Below are 27,952 nucleotides of genomic sequence, written 5' to 3'. Positions count from 1 at the left end.
AATTCTACGCATATACCTCCTGGATTGAAGGTAAAAACCAGGACTGGCCCACGCCACAAGATCTATATGACCTGATAAGATTTTCTTACTTGGTCACTGGTGCAGATGAGACCTCCATGAGGAGTGATTGTAATTTGTGGGGATTTTACCTGTTTTAGATTGGTTTACCTTGAACAGTAGGGGTTCTGTGATTCTGTCTGAGAATGTTGTAAATATTTAATATTTCCAGATTTTTTGTTTAATAAACATGTCATTAAACATTTATATCTTTGATTGTATTGTTCTACTGCATTACTGTTTGAATAGTTTTATTATATATCATACCACAAGAATAGTTGCCTGAATTTTTTTTTTCATGGGTCAGCCAATAAACTAAACAGAAACTAAAGACATGTTCATTCCCAAACTGACTGATACGAACAATTAAATGTCAATTCACCTTCTGATGAAATATGGTTAAAGAAACTGTGCACTTAAAATCCACGGCTTCCCTTCTAGAACCAGTGGCAGGTGTATGGGTGGGTTAAAGGCCATCTATTAATCAGTAGGGTTAGAAGAAATGATCAGTTTAAATTAATCAAAGAACTTGCTTGAGTAAGGACCGGCCACTGTCAGCTATCTGGGACGCATTCCATTCTGCTCACTGGGCCTTTAGGGACAGGGATGAACCATTTGCGTATTGGTGAACTCTGCGACCCAACTGTGACAGCCCAGCCCTTACTCCAGAGCTATGTTCCATCTGTACAGGTACACAAGTAACAAGCATATTTCTGCCTTTTGGGGTTTCCTCAATGAAGTCAGTTTGATTCCTATGCCGAGTGAGCCAAGAGATCTAGATTGCAGAACACCCTTCCATCTCATTAAGAAGTATGAAAAGTGAGGTGGTGTTTAAATTAATCTCAACCACTGTTAATTGCTCTCAAGCTACATTCTACTTCATTTTCCTCACTGTGTCAGATCAGAAATATTTCAGCCATGTGCACATGAGACTTGACAGTTCCAAACCACCAAGGCTCTGTGTGAAAATACAAATAACTCCAGACATATGTTGGCCTTGTTAAGCATTTGTAGAGCCCTAAAATCCTCCATGAAGATTTGAGTCCAGTTGTTGCAGGTGCTCCACTGAGAAGGTTAAGATATCAAAGTGGCACCACCCTTTCTTGGCTTCATGATGTAGCAGTACTTGCTGCTATTCAGCTATTTTCATCTTCCTCCATTGCAGACCCTGTAAGCATTCTCCAGTGAACCCAAGAGTGCCAGTATTAATAGAGCGGGACGCTGTGAAGACTTTTTAACCAACATGCTTGCAATTTCAATAAGTTGCGAAGTATTTCTGCCACGTTGCGTGAAAAACAAGGCATATGCTGCTATGTGTGTTGCATTTATCTGTTTGTATCGCTTGCAAAATGGTATTACTTTATTGCTCTTTAAACTATCGACATGCAATGACACATTTTGTATTTGTTGCCATTGTGCACAGAAAAGCTTTGGAAAAGGTAAGCATGTATATAAAAAAGTTTACGAAATTTCCTCCTTGGCTGGATTCAATTAGAGTGAAACGTACCTTATAATGTGAAAAAAAAACTTTTGGGGGGGGAGACAAACACAGTTAAACCACAAACTTTGCAACATTCAAAAATGGCAAAAAATACAAATTCACAAAACCGTGCTGACGAAAATAAACTTTTCATACACCGCTAGTCAGTTCTTCGTCAGTCATTACCAGCAACCCTCCTACCTAAGGGAACTCTGGGGCACATTATCAAGGAACGGCGTTGAACCACACCAGAACATGGGCTTCTAATGGAATTCTCAAGGGCATATTATCAAGCCCATTATCGCCGCTTCAGCGTCAGTTTCCTGACGCTAAAGCGGCGATAATTTTAACGCTGTTCTTGATGATATGCCCCTCTGTGCTTAAAATACATAATCAGAAAGAATGAATGGGGTGGGACTACTCCGAATTTCAAAGGGGCATATTATCAAGGACGGCGTTAAAATTGTCGCCGCTTTAGCGGCTGGAAACAGCCGCTAAAGTGGCGATAATGGGCTTGAAAATATGCCGCAGAGAATTCCACTAGAAGTCCATGTTGACACCAGAACATGGGCTTCTCTTAGAATTCTCTAGGGCATATTATCAAGCCCATTATCGCCGCTTTCTTGATAATATGCCGCATGGTGACTTTATGAGACATTGCTGGTAATGGTTCTCTTTCGAATGGCATGGCTAGAGCTGACATAGAGTTTGTTTTTAAAGTTTAAGATGTAAAAGTAACTTGGTTAAGAAAAAAATCTACTGCATGTAGTTTTCTTGTAGCGTTTTCTACTGTCATAGACTTTTTCAGACCCTTGGAGCACAACTCCATTGCTGAATTTCTAATTTTTCAAAAAAAATAAAGTAAAATAACATTTTTAAAAAAATTAAGAACTGTCTGGTGGATTCAGACCACTCTCGCCAAATTTCTCTATTGCAAGTATTCGTATCGCTGCTTCAGCTTCCCAATCCTGCAGCCGCTTGTTTGGGAACTATTATAGTGATCTGCTGTGGCCGGTTGTGCCTGCTTAGTCATTTACCGATAAGAACTTGTAATGTCCAGTGGTGTGAATGATGCGCACACGTCGGTGCGTGGCACTGATCATCGGTTTACTCTTGGGAACAACAGGTGCTGAACGCCACTTTGATACACGATCTTGGAAGAAAACAAACTGTTGTTAATGCTTTCTGTCGGCGCTCATATATAATTCATAGCAACGCAGAGCAGCACGAGTGCTGTTTTCTTTGTATTTAAAATCAACGCTTTGGCTGATGAATGCAGTGGGCGTGTGACCTTGGTAGATGATGCAAAAAGGAAGGAAATTGTTTTCTGTAGCTGAGACTCGTAAGTGATATATCCATGATTTCTGTTTTCGGAGGACTGGATCCTAAAGTGGACCAGCACACGTGCAGCCACGAGGTGAAACATTTCTCACAGTATAGCAAGTTCTAGGTGCAAAACACACTTTTATGTCGGACACAAAAGTATATCCCAAATATCCAGGGATTAGAAGCAATAAGATCGTATATAGTTAAATGTGAAACTATTGGTCTGCTATTCATTTTGTATGAGGTAAGGTTTCATAAAATAAATGTCTCGGCCAACAAAAGGCAGGGAGACACCTAGCCTGGTAGACGTCTGCCTATAGGTTTAACATTGTTAGACCCGGCATCGTTTTTGCCTTAAGATCTCCTGTTTGTTGACTTCATTTTGCAAGTTTTAGGATTCTGTACACTTTACCACTGCTAGCCGGTGCTAAAGTGCTTGTGCTCTGTCCTTATCTCCAATTGGTATATTTCATTTACACGTGTCCCTAGTAAAGTGGCACTACCTGGGCCTGTAAATTAAATGCTACTGGTGGGCCTGCAGAACTGATTGTGCCACCCACTAAAGTACCACTTGACCATATGTCAGGCCTGCCATTGCAGCCTGAGTCTGCAGTTTTAAACTGTCATGTCAATCTGGCAACCAGGCCCAAACCTTGCTTTTTAATACATACAAGTCATTTGTAGGGTAGGCACTGGAATGGCAGGAGGGTAGGGTGCAATGTATTTAAAAAGTACGACGTGTACTGTTGAGTTTTAAATGTCTTGGTAGTGAAAACTCTTAAGATCATTTTTCACTACTGCACGGCCAATCTCTCCTAAAAGATAACATTGGCGTTACTTTTTTATAAGCTGTCATTTCCAAATGGGGACAGGTAACCAGTTCATGTCTGGTGCCTTTGGAATTATAATGAAAAGTCCTAACTAATGGAGAATTCTGATTTTGGATTACAATTTTGAAAATGCCACCTTTAGAAAGTTGCCATTTTTTTGCCTTAGCAATTTGCTGCCTGCAGCCTGTCTCTGGGTCACATGACTGGATGTAGTTGAAAGTTGGACTTTGTGTATGCCTCCTAGACAGCCACACACAATCGAGAGCTTAGGTAAAGAGCTACAATGCACTGGCAGGATGTGAGGGCGGAGCTGGGCACAGCCCCACTGACACTTGAATAGGCTGTGTCCTGCCTCCACATAAAGGACTGCCAGGGTCCAGGGGAAAGAAGGCAGGACACCTATGCACTTCAAAGGCAAGCCTCTATATGCTTCTTCCACTTCAGAGGCAAAATTGGGTCTAAATATTGGACCGTAGGGCACCAACTCTTAAGCACACTTCTGGACCTGCGGATCATCAGCCACGAAGAAGGATAGCTGTCCTGCTGAAAGGATTACCACTCTGCTGGACTGCTGCCCTGCTGTGTTGACCTGCTGTCTTCTTCCTTAGGTTAGGAGGACTGGACCTGCATCTGTTGAACCCAGGACTCTAAAGTAAACCCAAGGGCTAATTGGTTGGCCTCCTGACTTAAGCCTCAGGGATAGAAGACTCCCTCAACCTCGACCCCAACACCTGCACGCTGCCGTCTGTGAGCCTACCCTGCCAAATGGTGATACCCCAGTCCTGGACCATTTGAAGTGCAACCCGGAGCAGAACTGATGCATCGGTGCTGCTGCGTGGATCTTCCTCATTGCAAAGACCCACATCGCAGCCCACCACCACATCGGAACTGCCACTGTGTGATGCATCCTCGGTGCATGCCCTCAGACCCTTTAGTGATGGCAGCCTCGGCGATGATGCTGAACTCAGCATCACAGACTTGCAGCCTCACAACCGACGCATATCCTCAACTGTGCAAGTCATTCTCGAATCCCTTGTCGACGGGAGCCTTGATAATGATGCAGAACTTTGCCCCACTGCATCTTGAAACCAACGCATTTCCTAGGCTGCGTAACTCATCTTTAATGTGGGCCCTTGCAACACTCCGCAAACCAGGATTTAAGGTGGTTTGTTCAGTGGGCAGAACTGGATCCCCATAAGTACCCCGCGCTCTATTGCACTTGGCCTGAACTTGTGAAGTTTTCCCAGTCTTGTATGAGTAAATATCCACAGTTGGCACCTTGTGATTTTTGGCACTCTTGTCACTGAGATCTGTAAACTTGCATATCTCCAGTTCTACTGATTGGATTGTTGTCATTGTGGTCTTGTTTTATTGATTGAAAATGGATCATTTTCTATAATATGTGGGAACCGTTTTGTGTGGGGCTTTCCCTTTAGTCCTGTTTGAAGTGCTGCATAAAACTTTACACATTGCCTCCAAGTTGAGCCCAACAGCTCTGTTCCAAGCTACCACAGAGTTGAGAATTGGTTCAATTAGGTTTGGCTTGTACCTCAACCTGATAAGAACTGTGGTTACTATTTGGTCGGGGCTTACAACCCAGTCAAACAACAACCCTATTTCTTACAGGCACTACAAGAGAAAACAAAAATCATATTATCAAATCCCAGAAGAAATAAAACCACATAAATGATAGCAAACATAGAAAATTTACCTTGGTTTCACTGTGCTGATCCATTTTGAAAAAATCTCATTCAGTTTCTCTGGAACACATATGTACAGGATTTCTCTTAAAACATTACAAAGAGATCATCTTGTGCCCTTCTCTTTAATGGAAACCACATTCCTGCAAGGGTTCTCAGTGTGTGTACATTTTACCTTTGACATACAGGTTGTGTGCCTCAAGAAGTGTACTGAACAGAAGTGCAGAAAAACCCAAGTCAATGCTCACTGGTAAACAAAGCAATACCACTAACTATCTGTATTGGACCCAGGACAAGTGATAAGTGAGTTATGTGCATAGCAATGCAAACTCCACCCACCAAAGTAGCCTTTTTAAACCTGTCTCAGGCCTCTGCCACTGCAGGGCCTGAGCGCGCAATTTACTGCCACTGTGACGTGGCACATACAGTGGTTGCCACATCTGTAACTCCCCTTTTAGTACTTATTAGTCACCCCTAAGGTAGGCCCTAGCTAGCCCTATGGGCAGGGTGCAGTGTAGGTAAAAGGTAGGACATGTGCCTTAACTGTGTGGCATGTCCTGGTAGTGACAAACAGCCTATCTGGTTTATCACTGCTTTGAGGCTGCCCTCCCATAGGAATGTATTGGGAATTCCCTGATATGTGCTTCAGTGGTAATTCCTGACATGAGAGGGGTAGCGTGATCAAGTTTAGTATGTTTGGAATAGTGGTGACAAGTGCTGCATACTGGTGTTCACAGATTTATTATCACTAATTTAGAAATGCCACTTTTAGAAGTGGGCATTTCTGTGTGCTATGTGTCTTTGTGCCTGCCTGTTGTGTATTGACTGTCTGGCCTTGGAGTGGCAGGAGCTGGGGAGGTGCAGTGGCTCCAGAGAGTCTGGGTGAGTCAGCGCTAGGCTGAATAGACCTGATCTGCATTCGGAGTGGTGGGAGGAGTAGCACCTGTATCTGAATAGGGCTCCTGCCTGCCTTCCACAATGACGGCTCTGCCACCCCGTGGTGAGTCTGGGGTCAGGGCCCACACTTACAATGGGGATTGTTGTGCACTTGACAAGTACCCCCCCCCCAGAAAAGGTTTGGACTGGGTCCAGGGCCCTGTACCAAGGCAGAACAAAGACTTTGTGGAATATATATATATTGGGGCTGTGACCCCATGTCTGTTGAGCTGTTTTTATTCAGGAACGTACTGAACTGGTGCTTGCTTGGAACAGAAGACTGCGTGGGACCTGGAGGAACCGCCATGGCACTGGGTCACTGACCTGCTGCCGTTTTGGGGTTGGGGGGGCTGCCACTCTACCTAAAGGACTCCATGTGCTGGCCTCCTGGTGGACACTTTGCTGGTGTGCCCCTGCGGTCCCCCAGGACCTTATGGCTTGCTCTACCAGGATTTATGACAGTGCATGGTGAGCACTGTGTTGTTCCTCCCGGAGCCTTGTGCTGTATTGAGCCATCTGCCAGGAGCCTTTGGCTTCTCTTGATGAAACTTCAACATTAAAAGTCTGTCCGTCTTGCTTAGGTTGTGGCAGTGAAGGAGAGCTGATAGTAATTACTTACCACTGAAAATAACACTGACTGCTTTGCTCATGAGCATAGTGTACCTGTTTCAGGCCAGTAAACCCTCCCCAATCAAGTGTTTGCATAGCCATGGGGTGGCTGTAGTGACACTATCGGCGTTGTTGACTGGATAGGTGTTTCCAGCCAGGTATTATCCTGGAGAAACTAGTGTTTTTATCACCATGGTGTCACTGGCACCTGTATCCCTCAGGGCTTCTATTCTAGTCCCGTCAATCAAGGGGAACTGCTGGTTCTTTTTTTAAGATAGGGGGCTAGACAGCTAAAATGGCAAAATCTACCCTACCCTCAGAGACTAGAACAGCTTCAGTGTGAACCCTGATATTTTCTTTGCACACTTTTGATCCCATCTGGAAACTTACTACACCAGTGCAAACTGGAGGAGTACTAGGGGCATGTTTGTTAGGACAGGCAGGGTCTCTAGTTCGGTGTCCCAACTTCAAGTTGTTACAGCAGGAATTAAGGGATCAAAGTTTTTACCTTTGTACCTACTGCTGGGCTGTGAAGAGTTCTTGAGCCCACACTGCGGAGTAGGATTTTAGGGGCCTTTCGAAGACTTTGGTTTCTATCCTTAGGGATCTCCCCTTTCCACCGGGGTCATTTTGTAACCCCTATCTTTTGGTCACCCTCAGTGGTTGTCTTGGTAGCCCTAGATTTGACCCAGTGGCCTGCCTTCCTTACCAATACTTTGGGAAAAATTAAACCTAGGTCTACCAGATAGTGATTTAACCTTTCATTAGTACAATATCTTAACATGTGTTTTTTCATAAGCAGATTAAGAAAGTGCAGCATAGTCATGTACATCACTTCCAGTTAACCAACCATCTAGAGTTTTTATTGAGTAGTTTATAAAGCCAACCCAGGACAGACTAAATCTAATTCTATATCCCCCAGTAGGAAGTTCTAAGGCCTTAATCAGGGTGCCCTTCATGAGGTCAGAGGACTCAGCATCAGCCCCAGTAAGGATCAAGAGTCTCTCCCTGTAGTTACCAGTGAACAGTTCCTAAATCAATGCTCCCCAGTGTGGCGTTTTCAGTTTTTTCATTCCACAGGCCCTGTCAAAAGCTGTGAAACATTTTGTGATATCATCACCATCCTCAAATTTGGGGAGAATCCTTTTGGGGATTATAGAGTCATAAGAAGGCTCTTTGTCCCTAGGTATTAGATTGCTTCCACCATTTATGGGAGTTAGACTCAATTCTGCTCCCTCTTTTTCTAAAGCAAGGAGTGTATCCTCCAGGTCTAGTGCTTTGGCTAAACTTTCTAAAGCGATGTCCCCTTCATTGAAGCTGCCCTTAATGCTTAGGGTGCCTGTCCCACCTGTGTGGGATCTAGAGGGCAGATGTATCATCCTTGCAGATTGCGAGTCCTTAATAGCAAATTTTAGCGATTTGCTATTAAGGACTCGCAAAATGCAATGTATGTAGGCCCATATGAATGAATGGGAAGACATTCACAATTTGCTTATACCCAATAAGTACTCGCAAATTGCGAATGCAATTTCAAGGGTGCCAAAAGGACACCCTGTTGCACCCCTGAAATATGCATGTCAGGGCATGTATGTGCGCCACATGGCACTTTGAAATATTCAATAAAATGCATTTTTTGAGGAAATCGCAAATTACCACCAACTTGAAGTTGGTGGTAATTTGCAATTTCTTAAGACAAAATCACACAACTTGGGTTCTTCCAGCATTGCATTTAAGGAATCGCAATTTGTGATTTCTTAAACGCATTCGCAAAATAGGGAATCGCACATTATGCAATACCCTATCTTGCGAGGGCCTTTTGGGATGAAACATCCTAAAAGGCTTTTTCCCATTCGCAAATGGGTCGTTTGCGAATGGGAAAAAGGCTTCATACATCTGGCCCTAGGTCCCCTAACCACTACTTTTGGAAAGATGGGTACAGTGTCCAAATTTTCTCCTTGTAGGTAAGGGGTTGGGATTTGACCTCCTTATCACTACTTTTTTCTTCTGCTGGGGGTTCATGATCCTCAGAAGGGTGGCTCCTTGCATATTCTGCCAAGAGCTCCTGGAGCTGGATCTTGGTAGGGTTGGGACCAGTTTTGATTTTTGTGAGTTTACAGAGAGACCTTATCTCTCCCATGTTGATATGAAGGTAAGGGATCAGGTCAAGCTTCACAGCCATATTCTCTGCATCCATTATTTTACTAATGTTGGGGTCTCTTTCACAAGAACAAAATACTTCTAAGTATGTTTACGCCTAACCACCGTAAGTTTTCAATCTCTACAATACTAATGGGACTTACCCAAGGCTCAAACAAGCTTTTTTTTTCCTTCTTTTTTTAAATTGTCAATTCAAAATTGAGTTGAACCTAAATGCAATTTTGGATGTAGTCATGTGATCAGGTGTTGACTAAGTAGTCCAACAAATGTAAAGTCGCAGACTCCACCGCTGATCCACCAAGGTAGGAAGCTGGCTCTGTATATACTATACCAAAGTAAGGTATAGTGTGCACAGAGTCCAGCGGATCCGTAGAGGTTTACAGAGGCTTAAGTAGATAATATTTAACGCTCTATTTGTGGTAGTGTGGTCAAGCAGTTAGGCTTATCAGAGGGCTGTGTTAAGCATTAATTGTACACACTCAGGCAAGCAGTGATTGCACACACACAAAGACTGAACCCGGACCAATTGTTTTGTATCAAAAATTATTATTTTAGAACCCAGAGGAACTCAATCGCAGGTAAGTAACACCTTTTTAAAGAATCCATAGTTTTCAAATGCAGTAGGAAGTGTTTTGCAAGGCAGTAATCAATGATAGAAATACCTAGGTATTGTCACTGAGAACAGTAGGAGTTTGCAATAGAAACAGAGAGACTTTAGAATGCAATAAGATGAAAATGGAATGCAATCCTATGGGGAGGAGGGACAGTTATGCATTAACATGTAAGTACCCGACTTACACTTCCAGTCTTCGAGGTATAGACCAACACTAGGCAGGGTTTAGTTTATGGTTGGTACTGCACCACCAGATGCACTGGGACGGCTGAGTGCTGAGGTCACTGCGCCCAATGTTAGTCAATGGTGACTAGGGACACCCGAGGAGGTGCGGGGTTCAGTATCGATGCTGTGGCGGTTGATACCGGCAATAATATTTGCCCTCACGGTCAGCGGAGGGCAATGAAGATGGATAGCAATCAGTAGACCGCCAACACCATTACCATTGCAGTCATCAGCAGCAAGTCACTTTAGATCTAATAGAGGCAATGCCAACCTAGAAGTCATGTTCACTCTCGTGGGGGTGCAGTTCTGCCATTGTTGGACCATCACCGAGAGGCAGTAGTCATGCAGGCGGTGCAGGAGGAGGCTGACAGGGCCACTTGCAGGAGGGTAGGGCTCGCAGGAATGGAGCTGTGAACAGGTTGGGTCGTTGGGTCAAGAGGATCTCTCTAGGTTGTGGTACCCACCCCACTGCAGTGCTTTTCTCTGGCAGGGCAGAGTTGCAGCGACACAAGTGCTGGTCCTCTACCACTGCAGTCTTGGGTTTCTTTTTCAGCAATGACTCATGTCGACACAAATCCTGGTCCTCAACTTCTGCAGTTCCTGTTCCGGCTAAAGACAGGGGCTCGAGCCTCTAGTCTAAAGGGAGGTTCCTAGCGATTGGATGAAGGCTAAAAGGTTTCCAGGGTTTCTTGGAGGCCTCGCAGCATTTCTAGAGGGACAGCAGATCCAGTTGTCGAACCTTTTACAGATGGCAGGGTTCTTGACAAGTTCTGTCTGCAGCAGTTCAGTTCCTGGTCTGGTCTGGTAGTGGTCCACGTCTATCTTCTTCTTTGGTCCATTGAAATCTGAGGATTAAGGTTCAGGAGTGTCCCTAAATATTGAATTTAGGGGCATAACAGGTACTGGCAGATGGTAACCAATGGGATATTTATCCTTGAATTCGGAGCCTTGTATCTTCTCACAATACAGGCCTTGTACATAGAACTGAGTTTGAACTTGTCTAAATGTACTGTGCTAAAATTTCTAATTTATATTTTCGAACACCTTCACCACATTAAGGAGTGAGAAAGAAGGAATCAAACTGTGTTCTGTGGATGTTATTAATGATATGAATGATCTTTTGGTGTTATACTACAGTTCTGACAGTTCTGACCCAGGAAACCCAGGATTGGTTCAAATCTATCTGTCTTGGCAACAGTGGTCCCGGTATAGTTGCACTTTCCCCTGTGAAGAACTTAATGTGTATGTTTAGCAGGGATAAGGGTGATAGGAGCTGGATAGGGTGGGACGCCTTTCTGGTTTTGTTAACACTGTCACTCATTTCCAATATGGAGTGTTTGATGACGTCCCTCTCACTGATATAGTTGAATAAGTTTGTGATGAGTGGGACGAGTGAAGTGCTGTAGGTCTTGATATTTGGTGAAGCCGTCAAATGTAACTTCGATATACTTGCTATCATCTCTTCCAGTCTGATAGGCTGGCCCAAACTATTAGCATATCTGTACCATCCAGGTACTGCTTTGTTGCCTTGACTGGTAGGCATTCCACTTTTACAAACTGCCGTAGATTAAGCATCTACTATGTCCCTATTTGAGTACCATTTCTCAGCCAAATCTATCTTGATCTGACTTATTTATGTGTTTTGTGTGTTTCTGGCTCACAGGCTAGCAGGTGGTAGGCTCTCTTTCCTCCACCTTTGAACTTTTGTTTAGTTCTTACAAAGCATACTCCTCCATATCTTTATCCAGCTTGCTGATTTGTGCAGTACAAGTTTACTCCTCCATTTCCCACAGCTGCGCCATGAGTTGCTCTATATTCACCTTTCAAAATGTATTAAATACTTCCACTGTAGCAATTAGGTGTCCTTCTGCAACTGCTTTAAGCACATTCAATAATGTCTCTTTGTTTACCTCTCCATTGCCGGTTTCAGCCATGTGCAAATGTATTGTTTCAGTGAGCGAGTTTCGTAGCTTCATGTAGCATATTCTGCCTAAATCCCATTGTCTATTTTCATCTTGCCACACCTTGATTTTGATCTCTATTGATACTGATGCATCATCTGAGATGGATAGGCAAAATGTTTCCATATTAATAACCTTCTTCTGAAGTTAAGCGGAGAGCAAAAGAGTGTCACTGCTGGGTGTCTCCAGAGGAGTCGCACCGTGCAGCGAATAAACGAGAAATGCGGGCCGAGGGGACACTGTATAGCGTTGCCACACTCCCCTGCATTGTCGCCCATCCCCATGCTAGTCGCGCCAGGACTCCTTGGTGCAGCAGCATAAAGGCTGCACCGGGAGCCTTCAAGATGTTTTCAATTCTTGCACCCATATTAATATTTTACTCTAACACTTACCTGCATTTTGTGGAGGACTCTGTCAGCATTTGTTTGGAACCTCTATTGACATCCTGAGCTCCAGATCACGAGTACTGGCTGATTTGGGGAATATCTTCTCTGCAGATATCTTCTCAGGAAGCCTGCAAAACAAAAGGGTGCAAAAGAAAACTTACCAAGAGCTGACTGTACTTCTTTATTGGCAAGGTGCGTGTTTTTTTACTTTATTGGATATCTAAAAACTCACCGTTTGTGTCGTATATTGTCAGAGCCTTTAGCAGGTTGCAGATGTTCTCTGCTGAAAGAAAGGAAAATACTGATATGCTTTTTGTCCCGATACTTTTTGTTACTAGTTTTTGGGTGAACCTTGGAAATCATAACTCCCTTGATAGATAAGATATTTATACAAATTCTTTTTTTTTCTTTTCAAACACTGTGATGGGAACTGATATCCTATAACTGTATGTTTTCTGGGTTTATGTTAAACCATACTGTTACTAATGAGGCAATGAAGAGAAGGTTTATTAGTTTTTGGAATGGGTTTGTTTAATGCAAACACTTACATACAGTTTCATTTTCACTTCCCTTAGGGGCACTTGTTTACACTAGGTCCCAGCTGATCCACACTGGTGGGATAGTGGGAGGTATTAACTAAGAATAAATACTTAATATGCAAACCTATGCTTAGATACCTTTCTCTGATGAGTACTAAAAGTCACATACTATATATTCTTTAGCTATACCATGAACACTGAATCCAGAAGGCATCAGCAACCCAGATGACTCAGGCGGTCACACGGAGGGATCCCAAGGATGACATTTTTTGTTTTTCTCCACTTCCCCTCTCCCCGGAACACTTTTCTCACTTAGAGGTGTTTCTATCCAACAGGTGGTTACAGGGTAATGGAGGCATAGGGAATTTGTTTCTGGCATTTACGTCTCACTTTCTCAATGTAACATGAGCAAATTTGCAGTGATCGTGACCATGACATTACAAAGAGGTCTTGTGTTGTGTACATGATGTGTGCGTGTGTGTGTAAGTGGACCATATAAATCTGACTATTGAAGGATGTCAGTCTTTCCCCCTTGTGTTCGCCATTCTTGATTCAGCTGCTATGGTTGCTGACTACTGATCGTAACAGGGGCCTGCCCCAGATTCCATTCTTCATTGCATTTAGATTATCTCCTATAACCATGGCCTCTATTCGTTCTTGGAGTGTCACTGAGATTGCTTCCCTGAAGAAGTTGTTTTGTTCATTCTTTGGGTCATAGACATGTATTAGGGGCAGCAAGCATGCACCCTGTTTATGGTCCAGCATCAGTCATCTTCCTTGTGAGTCAAGTACTACCCCAAGAACTTCAATGTTGAAGTTTACAGCTATAAGTGTGACCCTCTCTCCCTTCTTTCTGGTCCGCATGAAAAGAACATGTGGGGTAACCAGCAGGACTTGGCAGGCATGGTGCCAACGAAAACTCTCTAGAATAAGCTATGTATCCTCTCAAGCTCTCTCAATAGTCAGGGAATTGCCTGCCATTTAATCCAATGAGACCATCCCACACATTAAGACTAATAAACTTCATAGAATGTTTGTGTGGTTAAGTATTCTCTACAAAGCTCTTTTCAAATCATCCCATTTCCATATGGTGTATGTGTGTGTGTTACCCCAGTCTGCACACCTACTCCAGGTGCTGCAACCCCTCCACCAATTAGTGTACCAATGACAAGGTCATAAACATTCAAATCAAAATAGGTGACCATACTCTTTAGGTCATTACTATTCCTCTGTGCAAGGGTTGGTGCTGTTACTCCCTACTATTTCCTCCCAGTTTTTGCCTCCACTTGCCCCTCATAACTCTTATGAGTATCTCAGTGCCAGCATGGCTGCTACCTAACCTTATTACTCCATAGCCCCTTCTTCTACTCCACTGTATCATTTCCTGTTGGTTTTCACCCTGAGTTTGGCGACCGGTTCCTTTTGTTTCCTAGCTGTGTCGTCTGACAATGGTTGACATTCTTTAGCTAGTCTCATAGATTTTCTCAACCATTCTCTTTGTGGTCTTGGGGGTTTTCTTTAATTTTCTTCAGGTGCCTTATTTCTGTCTTTAGCTGTTAATCTGCAGAAGGTCATTTGCCTCTGAGAATGAGAACACCTTTTTTGTTTTCCCCAGCCCGTTGTATGGCATATTCTTCACTCTGAGGAACTGCTGTGTGATTTTTTCTGTTTTCTGGAGAGTCACTTCAAGAGTTATTGGTAGATCTGAACATTGATCCCTTCATGTATATAGTCTCTTTTCTTCCTTGCCACGTCCATGAACCTTGTTTTTCTGTTTGGAATCTGTGTACCCTCATGACAACATCTGGTTGAGACTTGCTTATATGCTGAGGGCCTGCTATTCTTGGCTAATTAGGCTGAAGGTATACAGATTCTCAGGTCCCTATGTACTTCTCAACAGGATGCAGATGTGTCCTTCACGTTCTTTCCCCTCTTTACCATGTGGCAACCCTGGTATGCTGATGCTCTTTCATCTTGAAAGATCCTCGAAGTCTTTCATTTTGCCTATTTGCCATATTTTACATATGCAGTAGAGCTTATTTTATGAATTATTGGTCTTCCTTTCTGTTTTGTATGCATTCCCATAGTTAAAATACTCTCTCGCATATATCACTAATGTCCATTTTATGTTGTGAAATAGAATCAAAACAAAACGTCCGTGCCTGAAAAATGTGCTAAAAATGCTAATTGTTACTAATACAAGTATATATGTACATGAAGGCTGGCCAACTGCAATATAGTACACAAGTAAATTCTGTACAAAAGTTTATTAAATGCATTCAATATATATCAAGAAATACAAATATTTGAAAACACAATAATGCTGAACACAAGATAACCCAAGCGCAACCTGACAACTCACACTCACTGTCGTTCACACAGATCACTGCTACCCATAAATACACAGACGTCCTAAAAACGAAGGATTCACAACATTCTGCATACTAATATATGTACAAAGACTCAAAGACCCCCTTTGATCCTAAACAGTTAATGACACTGTATAAGTCCACGAAGATGAAATAGGTGGAAACAATAATCAGTTCAACGTTGTTTTATAATTGAAGAGCCATAGTTAACACAAGTCATCAAATGAAAGAAGCAAATTCTTCTTGGCATGAAAGGGGGAAACCAAATAAACGTAAGACTTCCAGCTCCGACCCGCGTTTCGGTGTGTGACCCCGATATGGGTCTCACCTTCCTGAGGGTGCAATGAAACAAGACAAGCAACAAAGGGAAGCGCCTGGGGAACCAGATCAGAAACACAATATAAATATAAAAATTAAATAGCTGTGTGCCATGTATACGCACAGTGTTGGCACAACGCATAAAACAAGTAGGCACAGATTCAAGGCTGGGAGGATAAAAACAAAGGACAAAAGAGCAAAGAGGACGTGCACAATCCAAAGAGAGCAGAAAGCGTGAATTAACAAGACTGTCCGGTTATCTGTACTAACATGAGGAAAGATATAGAGAAACGTGCCCGTGTAAAGCCAGTGCCAAGAAAAAAAGGGATGAAAATGAGAAAAGGGGAAATGGTGACACACCAGATCACGCAGTCAAAGCCGGTGATGTTAACCCCAAGAAAAAGATGTGAAAAGATAATAGAAAATGAAAAGTGAAGGAATATTAATACTGGATGGACAAACCCCTCAGAGGATGGGAATCATCCAAAAGGAATCTACCTGGGTTCCAGCCGAGCGTGAACTAAGTCCACCAATAAGTCTGAGGCGGAAAATAAATAAAAATCAAAACCCGAAAAAGAAGAAATCACAAGTGGTGTAGACACAAATAATCCTCGCAAGGAAGAAAGAAGGTACCCAGGTAATTAAGATAGTGAACAGCAGATGGCTGAAGCTTACCGATGTCAAGGGTAACACAGAGGCCCTTGGTCCCAGGGAGAGAATGCTTAAATTCAGCAAGGGAAACCTCTTGTTCCAGTGCAGGGGATGCATCCGGAACAACAAGCAGTCCCAGAACCCAGCCTGGGCCCCTCAGGTCCTCCCGGGGGATCGCCGGAGTGCCAAAAATACACATGAAGGATAAAGTTAGGGCCTAAACAGCAGGGAGGAAGGTAAAAACATCTGCGAAGAGGGGAGAAAGTATATGATAACATGGCGGTGGGTATAATGCACTATAGGCCCGATGATTATTGTTTCCACCTATTTGATCTTCGTGGACTTATACAGTGTTATTAACTGTTTAGGATCAAAGGGGGTCTTTGAATCTTTGTACATATATTAGTAGGCAGAATGCTGTGAATCCTTAGTTTTAAGGTTATCTGTGCATGTATGTGTATACACTGGTATGTGTCAACGATAGTGAGTGTGAGTTGTCGGGTTGCGCTTGGGTTATCTTGTGTTCAACATTATTGTATTTTCAAATAGTTGTATTTCTTGATATATATTGAATAAATTTGATAAACTTTTGAACCGAATTGACTTGTGCACTGTATTGCAGTAGGCCAGCCTTCATGTACATATGTACTTGTATTAGTGACGATTAGCACTTTTAGCCCATTGTTCAGGCACGAAAGTTTCCCCTGTTCTTCCTGCCTATGTATCAGCCTCGGGGGCCCCCTTCTGTGGACATTTCATGTTGTGAACCTCCCACTTTACGTCTGCTCTAACGCCTTCAATGTCTTCTCTGATGCCTTCAAACAGGGATCCCATATATTGGTGGGTGATAGGTTCATCTCTGAGTTCTGCTTTATGTTCCTTAGTGAGCCTCTCCCATCTTGCTCCTGTGGAATGGTTAATGATCTCTAGCAGTAAGCTTTGCCAACAGGTGCCTAGTATTGCACTTTCTCTCCCCCATGGAGGATGCCATTATTTCCATAGTCTAGGTGTTCTTCTGTGGTCTCTGTAGGGTTTAAGAAGATACATGCCCTGGGATTAATTTATGTTCTGTGTTGTGCTCAGTTGCTTAGCCATGTCTTGGAGTCAATGTGGTGATCGACATGTTTAAGTTCCTTCATGGAGCATACGTGTTATTGTGTCAGCTGTGGTTTAAGGTTTTCCCTGTTGGTTGCCTCGGGGCAAGTCCATTCAGTGCTCTGTTAATTCCACTTCTTCTCCCTTTCAGGTTTGCTGTTGAGCTCTGCTAGAACCATTCTGGCACACACCTTGTTCCCAGACCAGATCTGGTCCTTTGTTATTGCAGAGGTCAGTGAACTCTACACGTTACACGTATGAACCTAGCAGCCTACTTTCTGTCAATCCACGTTGCTATCCCAGATCAGCATTGTGATCCGGATCGGTCCTTTTTTAGGATTTGGTACTTAATTGATGCAATACATAGCCTTGGCTGCACAAGGGTCTCTCATCAACTCAGTATTTATGGGAGTGGACTTCTAAATGGTATTTCACAACCTTAGCCATGCTTGGGGTCCACCGGTACCTTGATTCGGAGTTCAAAGGTCAGCCCATCCCATCTTGTGAGGCACACCTTCCTCTACGCCGCTCCTTTTCTCCAGTGGCGCTGTCAAGTTCAGCCCGTGGCACATCCAGGCTGCTTTACTTTCCTTCAAGGGTGCTCATTAGTAGTGGGATGGCTATCCAGTTTGCCTTAGCTCCTGATACGACTGCTGATCCAGCAGTCAGTCATTCTAGTTCTCATTCGTTCATTAGGGTCAGCTGCAGCGCTTCACCGTCCAGGGACGTTCTCCCAGTCGCTCGACCTACAAAGCTTTTCTTTATCCCCCAGGGTTCTAGCACTGTCCCCACGGTCTGTCGCCGAGTTGGTATTATACTGGGGTAAAGTCTTCTTGAGTGCTGCTTGCTGTCCCAACTATGCCGCCACAGCAGTCTTCTTCCTCAGCTTATCACTGCAGGCCCGGCAACTGGTCCAATCTGTGTTATCTGGCATCTTACTTCCGCTTATAGTTCCTACAGGTTTTCAGCAGGGAGGTAAAGGCTTTTATGGCTTTACATTTAGGAGGATTGAGAGTGTGCTTACTGTCGTGTCACCATCTTGGCCCGGTCTCCAGGTCATTTTTTTAAAGACAAATAGAACATGTTTGATTCACAATCTTAATGATCAAAACAAGCCAATTACAAGGTTGTGGTCACAGGTGCAGAGTTGCTGGCTGTGTAGGTTTAAGCAGGGTAATTGTATTTTCCATATTATTTTCAATCATGTGTAGTAATACACTTGTAGAAGGACATTTCTTTTACAATTAGCTCTAGTGCATTCAAGGAAGACTGCAGAAGTTATATCGTTTTCAAAGGCTTACACGAAAAGATCAGGTTCTAACCCAGCTCCAAACAATAGTGTCACAGCTTGCTTGCTCTCTTTACCCCTGTTTCCCAAAGGGTTGATGTGTGCCACGTGCACATGTACAACAACCCCACTGAGAATATCCTGGAAAACAAGGCGAAATCAACAGCACGTAATCTGTGCTGTCCTTGTTCTTGATACCCTGACCCCTGGGATGTTATCCTCGTCCTGCTTTGTCATGCACGCGTCACTGGGCTGAGGGAGATGTGCAGGACCATGCAAATATTGTCTCAGTCTGGAGACAGCTGCAGTCCTCAAAGACTATCCGAACAATCAGCGTAGAAATCGCATTGTTCTGATGGCTATGACCTCAAAGACGAAAGTATATATGAATGTTTAAATTATTTTCCTCGATTTTGAAATTAGCTCGTTCATACTGGCACAACATGTGTAAAAATTAATTTGATCAACTACCTATCCCTAATTTCTAAAATACAAAACATACTCTATTAGACAGAATATGTACACTGCAAATACAGTGGAGCACAGCGAAGCCTCACACTTCCATGGTGTGCCTCTTACCACAGGAGTTCTTGGAGCATGCTGACTGTGGGATTAACAACCACCCACCTGTGCTTTTGAAGCACCCTCTCACCCCACCTTGGCATTTCAAATAGGTACCAAGGTGCCCTGACATGGGTAGGTGAGATTCCTGAATGCATAAACCTCAATTGGTGTCCTCAAACCCACCCTTTAAATGAAAGGGTGGAGGTATGTGTCAGTGTAAAACAGAAAGTGCAGCTCTAGTTACTGATGTTCTTATGTGCCAATAGTTCTCACCCACAACATTACTCCAAAGCCAGGTCTCTTCTGTAAAACCAAGTCACTTTCTTAAGAGTGTGTGAAATTCGTGTAATTTTCTGCAATTACATGAAAGTTGAGAAACATTAATGGAAATTTAGCAAAATGGAAATCTGGGGGCAGATTTACAAGCCCCTTGCGACAGTTTTACGCCACTGTTGCGTCACATTTGTGACGCAGCTGCGGCGTAAACAATGCGCCACTATGCGACATATTTACAACGTGACGCATCTAGTGAGATGCGTCATGTTGTAAAGCCCTGCGCTACATTATACCTGCGTCAGGTATAATGTATGCAGGGTGGGCGTTCCCTCGCAAGGAAGCCCCGTAAAAGTGTCACAGGGAAATCTATAAGATTTCACTGATTCACTTTTACGTCCCCGCAGAGTCAGATCCTTACGCCTGCTTGAAGCAGGTGTAAGAAGTGACGCAGCATATAAGGTATAGGGCACCCCTGAGCAGTGCTGGAGTTGCGTCGCGCTTGTGACACAACTCCAGCACTGCGTCACCCTTACGGCGACAGATGCGTCACACATCTGTCTAACCGTGCTCCATGGTGCGCCGCATTATAAATGCGGCGCATCCATGGCGGCGCAAGGGTTTTTTTGAGTCACGCAAAATAACTGGCGCATCCCTGCTAATATGCAGGGATGCGCCAGTTATTGTAAATCTGCCCCCTGGTGTTTAGTGCTATATTTTATAACGAGCTGCATCAGTGGGGCATATTTACAAGCCCCTATTGCCACCACAGCCCCACTTTCAGTGGCGTTGTGATGGAGATAGGGACCTTCCCTTATTTACAAGGCAGCGTTAAGCCACTTAATGTGGCTTAACGCTGCCTCGTAAATAAGGCACCCTTTCACCCTAGATTTAGCATGAAACGGTAGGGCAATTGGTGTTGTGATGGGCATTCCACCGCAGCACCCATTGATTTTGACGATACCTCCTATTTACAAGGCCAGCGTAAATAGGAGGCAGCGCCAAAGTTAAGACCAGGGAAAACCTGGTCTTAAACAGGCGAAATGAGGAGAAATGCTTTATTTCTCCTCGTTTTGAATGTTTCCAGGTGTGCTGCCTTGTTCAGCACACATAGAAACAGCAAATTGCCTATGATTGTTTATATGCCGAAAAGTCCCTCTTCCTGCACGTAAACAATCTTCCCCTCTCCATAGGCACCCTAGCACTGTGGAGCAAAGGTGCCTGCATTGCGCTACGCAGCTAAAGTTAGCGCCAGCGCTTTGGGAAACGCAGAGCTGCACAATATTCTAGTAAATATGGTACAGCACTGCGTTTCTAAAGTGACGAAACGTGTCATTAGCCTACTTGGCTTAACGACACGCTTCGTCACATTAATGTAAATATGCCCCAGTGCTCGTTCATGTTGATGCCACAGCAGTGATAGGTTTTTTTTGTTTATCCGAACGAACCTGAAATATTTTGACGTGGCTTAAGGGCACAATTTTGGAAATTTTGTATAACAAGCATACCACAAAGGGGCATATTTACAAGCCACCATCGCCACCACACCGTCACCTTTTCTGATGTTGTGGTAGCTATAGGTGCTACGCCTTATTCTCAAGGCAGCATTAAGCAACTTAAGGTGACTTAACTCCGCCTTGTGAATAAGGCCCCCTTTCACGCTATACTTAGGGCGAAAGAGGTGGGCAATGGGTGCTGCGGTGGGTGTTCCACTGCAACACCCATTCAGTTTGATGCTGCCCCATATCTACAGTGTCAGCTTAAATATGGGGCAGCACCAAAATTAAGACCAGGGGAAATCTCGTCTTAAACAGGCACAACGAGGAGAAATGAGTTTCTCCTCGTTTTTGCTGCTTCTATGTGTGCTGCGTTATGCAGCACACATAGAGACAGCAAAAGGGCATTGATTGTTTATGTGCAGGAAGGTGACCCATCCTGCACATAAACAATCAATAAAAAAAATGATGTTTTGCAATTTCTATGTGTGCTGCATTAAGCACATAAACAATCTTCCCCTACAATGCAGGCACCCTTGCACTATGGTGCAAGGTTGTCTGCGTTGGCGCTAGCTAGCTAAAATTAGTGCTAGCTCATGGGGAAACGCAGAGCTGCACCATATACTTGTAAATACAGTGCAGTCCTGCGTTTTGGAAGTGGCGGAGTGCAGGTTTAAGCCCAGGTGGCTAATACCACGCTTTGCTACTTCCTCGTAAATATGCCCCGAAATTCTAGAAACTATGTGATATTACACAGGCATAATATATTTTGCTATATATCAGCACATTCAAGGGTGTGGATTTCTTTGTGTTGTAAGCACTCATTTATTAATACGGGCCCAACATTTTCTAATCTTTTCAATAGCAATTTGTTTTTCTTTATCTATGTGTATATTTTCATACTTAAATTTGGCCTGTTTTTTAAATGAAATATTTCATCTCACAAACATCACCTCATTTTCTTGACACTTTGCATGGCAATTCCAGAGATGTGTGCTAACAGCTCTGTGATACATCTTTCATGTCATATACCCTATTGGAAGTTGAAAACATAGGGCTGCATTTATGAGGTTTTGCCGTAAGGCAGCGCTGCGGCCTTACTTCTGCGCTGCCCTATGGCAAAAGAAAAGTGCAGGAATGCATAGTATCTATCAGATACGGCGCATTCCTGTCCTTTTCCCCTGTGCCTGCGCTCAATGGGCTGCTGTGTGCAAATGCAGGCACCTTTGCACTATGGTGCAACGGTGCCTGCATTGTGGGGAGGATTAATTTTGTGTAGGAAGGGATCCCATCCTGCACAAAAACAACCACAAGAGACTTTTTCCTCTTTCTATGTGTGCTGCAGAATGCAGCACATATAGAAAAAGGAAAACCAAGTTGCATGGTTGCATAAGTTTTTGGCACTTACTCAGAGTGATGATTTCGTGTAAATCTGGGGCAGTGTTAAAAAGCCATGGATGGTACTGTGAACACCCGCAGCAACACCCATTGCATGCCCCTTTAACGCAGAAAGCAGTTAATGGGAGTGATATTTACAAGGCAGCATTAAGCCAAAGAAAGTCACTTAGTGCGGCCTCTTAAATATGGAGCAGGCTCCTGCGCCAATGAATGTCACAAAAAGTGACGTTTCGGTGGCGCAAGGGCCTCATAATGAGGCCCATTGCCTTTTTCCGATATGCTCAGGGCCATATATATAACAGGGTTGCGTCGCTTTTGCACTACACAATGGGGTGCAGGTCTGATGCAACCCTTATGTGTGATTTATCAAGCCACGAAGGCCACCTTGCATGGCCCGAGTGGTTTGATAAATCCAGAGTAACGCAATGCAGCACAAATCATTGCATTGCGTTATGCTGCCCCAGGGAGGTGTTCCATGGGTGGTGCGTGGGAGTTCCAATGCAACACCATGGATTTTGACGCATTCCCACATTTTCCATAAGTGGTAGACCTGGGAACATGCCAAAACTGCTTGGCCTCCCCAGGTGAGGCATAACAAGGAGAAATGTGTTTATTACTCCTCATTTTTTTCCCTCTTTCTATCTGTGCTTCATTCTTTAGCACACATGTACATTCTTCAGCCCACATACAAAAAGGAAAAAAGCCTTGGGTAATTACAACGTAGGCACCCTTGCACCATAGTGCAAGCATTCCTGCATTGGCACTAGGCTGCACATTGTGTGCCAGCACTGTGAAAATGCAGAAATGTGCTGTATGATGTCAAATATGGTGTAGTTCTGCCCTTTCCCTGTCACACAACACAGTGCAGCAAAGTGGCTTGCTGCACTGTGTCACATATTGATATATATGCCCTTTAGTTTCTGCAATTTTACGTTGTCGCCTTCTTTGTGAATTTCTGGCTAAGCCTTACAATTGGCCATTTTAAACAGTTTCAAGAATAATAAATTAGTAACAGTTGGAGTACAACAGATCAGCCACTGCAGGTTGCGCTACCAGAAAAATACTGCTTTTGTGTTTTATAAAGCAAAGTTTTATTGCAATTTTACATTGGTATACTTGAACAATTTGAGTCGGAACACCACATGACATGCACAAATATGATGTTTATTGTACTTTCATGTCAGTTTGGTTACAGCCAGCAGAATTTAGAAACAAGGGTTTGTACATGGTTTTAACTGGTAAACAACCCCTTCCCTCCCATCCCCTGCCTCGTGTCAAAGTCTACGGTGTATTAAAGTTTATCTCTTTCGCACAGTGGAGTGTCACTACTCATTCCGGATCATAGGAGAGTGTAACCCACAATATCTTGTATTTGTGCCCATCTAGTTGAAGGCTACCTCTGAGTCATGTGTAGATATCAGGGAACTGTCAGGGGGATCTAGTTTAAGTTCTTTCAAACATTCTACCAAGCTGTCCCAGGCCCTGGCTTTGTCTCTCGAACTGTGACCCCTTCTCACCTCCTGAAACAGAACTGCGCTGTAGTATCCCGCCACAATAGGAGGACCTCTCTCCCCTTTCACACCTTGGGGCTTCCGGCGGCCTTCCATTGCATCATAATCACTCATTTTGTGATAATCAGGGTTAGGTTCATGAATATAGTGGTCCCTTTGTATTCGGATGGCAGTTGGAATCTCCCCAGCAGACACGCTAGATAAGTGCAGGGGATCTCTCTGTCTGTAACCTCGTTAATTCACTCTATCATCCCCTCTCAGAATTCAAGTAGAGCAGGACAGGCCCACACCATATGGAGCATCTCAGTACCACGTTCTCTGCATATGGGGCAAGTTACTTCAAGTGTTCCAAATATTTTCATGATGTTCCCCAGGGTAAAGTATGCCCTGTGCAGGAACTAGATATTTATTAACTTAAATTTGACATTATGTGAAATTGTATGTGTTTTAGCTGCTATTGTGGTGCAATCTGCATCTATGAGCAGGAGTGTGATGTCTTCTTCCCATTTTTGTTCAACTCCACTAATTGGGTAATGATTGCTGCCCGCAGTGCTTAACATAGGTTATTGACCGCTCGAATCTTGCCATTTTGTGTAGAGGGCCGACTACATTGATGAGTTGAAAGTTCTGCTGTTCCCTTTCCTCAGTAGTTCCGTATTGTCGCCACCACTGCTGAATGCAGCAAGAACTGCCCCCGGGGTAGCTCAAATGCTTCCAAAGAGATCATCAAATGCCAGCAGCTCCCGTTTCTATAAAGGTCTCCAATCCAGATGATGCCATATGTTTACTATTTCATCAATCCACTCTGTGTTCCCGTTATCGACCTCTAATCTCCGTAACGGAATGTCTGGAGAGTAAGGTAGGTGGGCAATGGTATACTGCAGGCACCGCTGTCAGCAACGCCGGGCCACCTGCAATTTAATGGCTTCCTCCTAAAATGGGGCGTCAGGGTCCCATGAGGATCTGAAGAAATACATGGAGATTCTGGATTCTGCCATGAGCACCTCTTCCAGGGTGCAACAGTGAATAGAGCTACTGGTTGAACCACTAGAGCTGGGCCGCTAGTTAATAAGCCTCAACGTCGAGTGCCACCATCCCCTTTCAAATGTAGACTGGTGCAACTTAGCCTTTGCTACTCTATGCCTACCTGCTCCCCAGGTAAGTTCAATCAGCAACAAGTCTATCTCTTTGCACACTCTGCGGTAGTGTGGAAAACAAAATGGTCTTACCGGGACAGTTTGGGCAGTATTTCTTCCTTCTTAGTGGCAACTCTAAATGTAAAGTAACTACATAAAGGAAATACTCTGAGCTCAGGATGGTGGAAAATGGATTACTTGGCCTGTGCAATTTCCGCCCAAGTTCCTGATGGAAGAAGAGACTGCCTCATAGAGCTGTTTGATAATTTGTAATTGGGGCATTTGGTAAGCCTGCCTTCTCTTGTGTTTCCCTCCCTTATATACAAATTCCACATTTAGACCTGCAAAAAGTTAGTTTGAACATGAGCTGCTAAACAACTGCATGCAATGTTTCTGTGATGCCTCACAACAAATTCAGGGAACAATCTGCCTTTTTATGGACTATTCCTGTGGTTCAGCCCAGAAAGAGTAGCTCAGCGATGTGCTCCACTAGCTAGAGAAACCCATCAATGAAGCCCATTGCTCAGCTCTACTCCCATGTATGCAATGGAGAGTACCCCAACACACATTAAGACAAATGTTGACAAAACCAATAGGTCTAGCATTGTTAGCCTGCTTTTTGGCAATTCTTGCTTTGTTTTGTCATAGTTTTGCAAAACATTACTAGTCAGCAAGCCACTGATTTTTCTAATCTAGAAAAAACAAAGAAAGAAACCAAACTGGCCAAAAGCGAAAATGTTGTTCTGGTCTCTGGGAAGTACACATTACAATTGTGAAAGGGAACATGATGTAACTCACAGTCAATGATAAAAGTAAGAAGGCAAGAATGTAGGAAAGAAAGTGAAAAAGAAAGAAAACAAGGAAGAAAGAAGGAAAGAAGACAAAAAGAAAGAAAGCAAAAATGGAGGGAAGAAGGAACAAAAAAGGAATGAAGGCAAAAAAGAAAAAGAAGGAACGAATGCAAACAAGAAAGAAATAAGGAAAAAAACACAAAAAAGACACAAAAAAAGGAAGGGAAAGAAGGAAAGAAAGAAAGAAAGAAAGAAAGAAAGAAAGAAAGAAAAAAGGCAAGAGAGCAAAAAAAGAAAGAAAGAAGTACGCAAAGAAGGCAAGAAAGAAAGAAGGAAACAAGGAGAGATAAATGAAAGATGCAAAGAAAAGGGAATGAAGGCAAAAAGAAAGGGAGAGTGAAAGAAGGAAGGAAACAAGGAAAGAGGGCAAAAAGGAAACAAAGAAAGAGGGAACGAGGAAAAGAAAAAGGAAAAAAGGAAACAAGAAATAAGCAAAGAAAGAAAAGAGGAAAGTAACAAGGTAATAAAGAAAAAAGGAAAGAATGAAAAAGGGAAAAGGAAAGAAGGCAAATAGGAAGAAAGAAGGAAAGAAAGAAAAAGCAAAAAAGAAAGGGCCAAAAGAACAGAGGCACAAAAAGAAAGATGGAAAGGAAAAGGAAAGTAGGCAAAAAGAAAGAGGATGGAACGAAAAAGGGTTTGTAGTATAAAATATTGGATACTAAAACCCGAATTACACCCTACCCGTGTTTAAATAAAAATGTCTTAATCGGACTGCAAATTAAACACAATACAGTTTGGTTTTCTTCCTCGGAACCATTTGTGAAACCAAGTCCAGGAACACAATATTGTAGACTGTGAAACAGCAGCAGTCTGGTAAAGAAAGGACATTGCAAAAGGAATTTACAAATGCACTGACAGGTGAGACAAACTGATAAAGCTGAAATGTCCCCTTTGATCACTTCAAATGTGTCTTGCTGTCACATAAGGCATTACTAAAGAAATGATAAATTAAAAACAAAACACTGACACTGAGGAATCTACCTTGTGTGCGGACGTCCACCTTGATAAAGAGCAAAATTCAAGGGCTGAATTAGGCTGACATTGCCCCATGCTGTATGCTGCAGTGGGCGGAAGCAAACATGTGAATGACAATGGGGAATGGGGAATTTCAGCCACTCCTCTTCAGAGGAGTGGCTGAAATTCCCCATTAAGTAAGTATATTATACATATTATTTTAGTAAAATCAAAAGGTCTTGGCTAATGCCAGACCTTTATAGGGCCTTTATGTTTTCGTACATTCTAATGGTAAGTATTGCTTGTATATTTTACTGTCTCTTTTGTATTTTGCATGCTGCCACACACAATTGTTTTGTTTCAGAGCCTAATTAGTCATTATGCTGCTGAATAGTCTGTTTTTCATTGTCATTTACAATATTGGAGAAAGAAAACAATGTGTAGAAGTAATGTGTAACATGCTTCTAATTTCAGGGCTTGCAGATTGGCACAAGGGAACTAGAAGAAATGGGTTTGAAATTTTGCCAGGCACTTCTTGTGCTACATAAGTCCTTGAACTTCAACCCCAAATTGGCTGCACAGGTAGATGCTCTTTTGGATCTGGGGGAGGAAACAGCAGCCCTACAGTCAACCAGGTAAGTTCAATTTAATGCTTACTCAATCCTTGGTCCATTGACAATTTTTATTTTTATTTCAAAGTTTTCTTTGGCATAAGAGTGTGTTTATTTCTATAAGCTTCTCCCCATTGGATGTTTCCAATACCGCACATCCCCAATTCAGAATGGCTTCTTTCCAGACCTGCGCATTGAAATGTTGGTAGTAACTGCCATTGACAAACTGCCCAGCAATTTGGAGAACATATGTTTGGTGCTCTTATTTTATTGGCTATTATTGCTACCTTTGACATGATCGACCACACACGAGTACCCCCTACTTCTCCTACAGTCTGAAATCAGAATTCTTGGCCTTGGTTTAAACTGGAGTCAGAATTGCATGGCATTTCACACAATAACTTTATTTATTGCCTCCTTACTAATCTGAACTAGGACTCTTCTATCATAGAGTTCTTCTTGGATTAAGTGGGTCACGACTCCTACTTTAACAAGGGCTCCCTTCATTGGCAACATTGATAGCTATCCTGATTTATCTTTTAATGTCTCATTACAGCAGCATTGTATACAATATTAGTAGCGTGTGAGCTACAGCTACCTACAAGTATCTCTCCTGTG

The 27,952-nt window shown here is 43.2% G+C and overlaps 1 protein-coding gene across 1 annotated transcript in view; it reads left to right on the top strand.

Moving 5' to 3' along the window:
* AGBL1 (AGBL carboxypeptidase 1) overlaps window positions 1–27,952 on the top strand; it is a 3,971,795-nt gene that overhangs the window by 3,074,092 nt on the left and 869,751 nt on the right. Inside the window, exon 22 of the mRNA XM_085644473.1 lies at window positions 27,198–27,358. Within this exon, the coding sequence (XP_085500599.1) occupies window positions 27,198–27,358 (161 nt within the window). The remainder of the gene's footprint in view (window positions 1–27,197; window positions 27,359–27,952) is intronic.

Source organism: Triturus cristatus, chromosome 3_1 (genome assembly GCF_964204655.1).
Source record: "Triturus cristatus chromosome 3_1, aTriCri1.1, whole genome shotgun sequence".
NCBI classification, from domain to species: domain Eukaryota; kingdom Metazoa; phylum Chordata; class Amphibia; order Caudata; family Salamandridae; genus Triturus; species Triturus cristatus.
The sequence above is the reverse complement of the archived record's forward strand: the minus strand, read 5'-3'. Positions and strand labels throughout refer to the sequence as shown.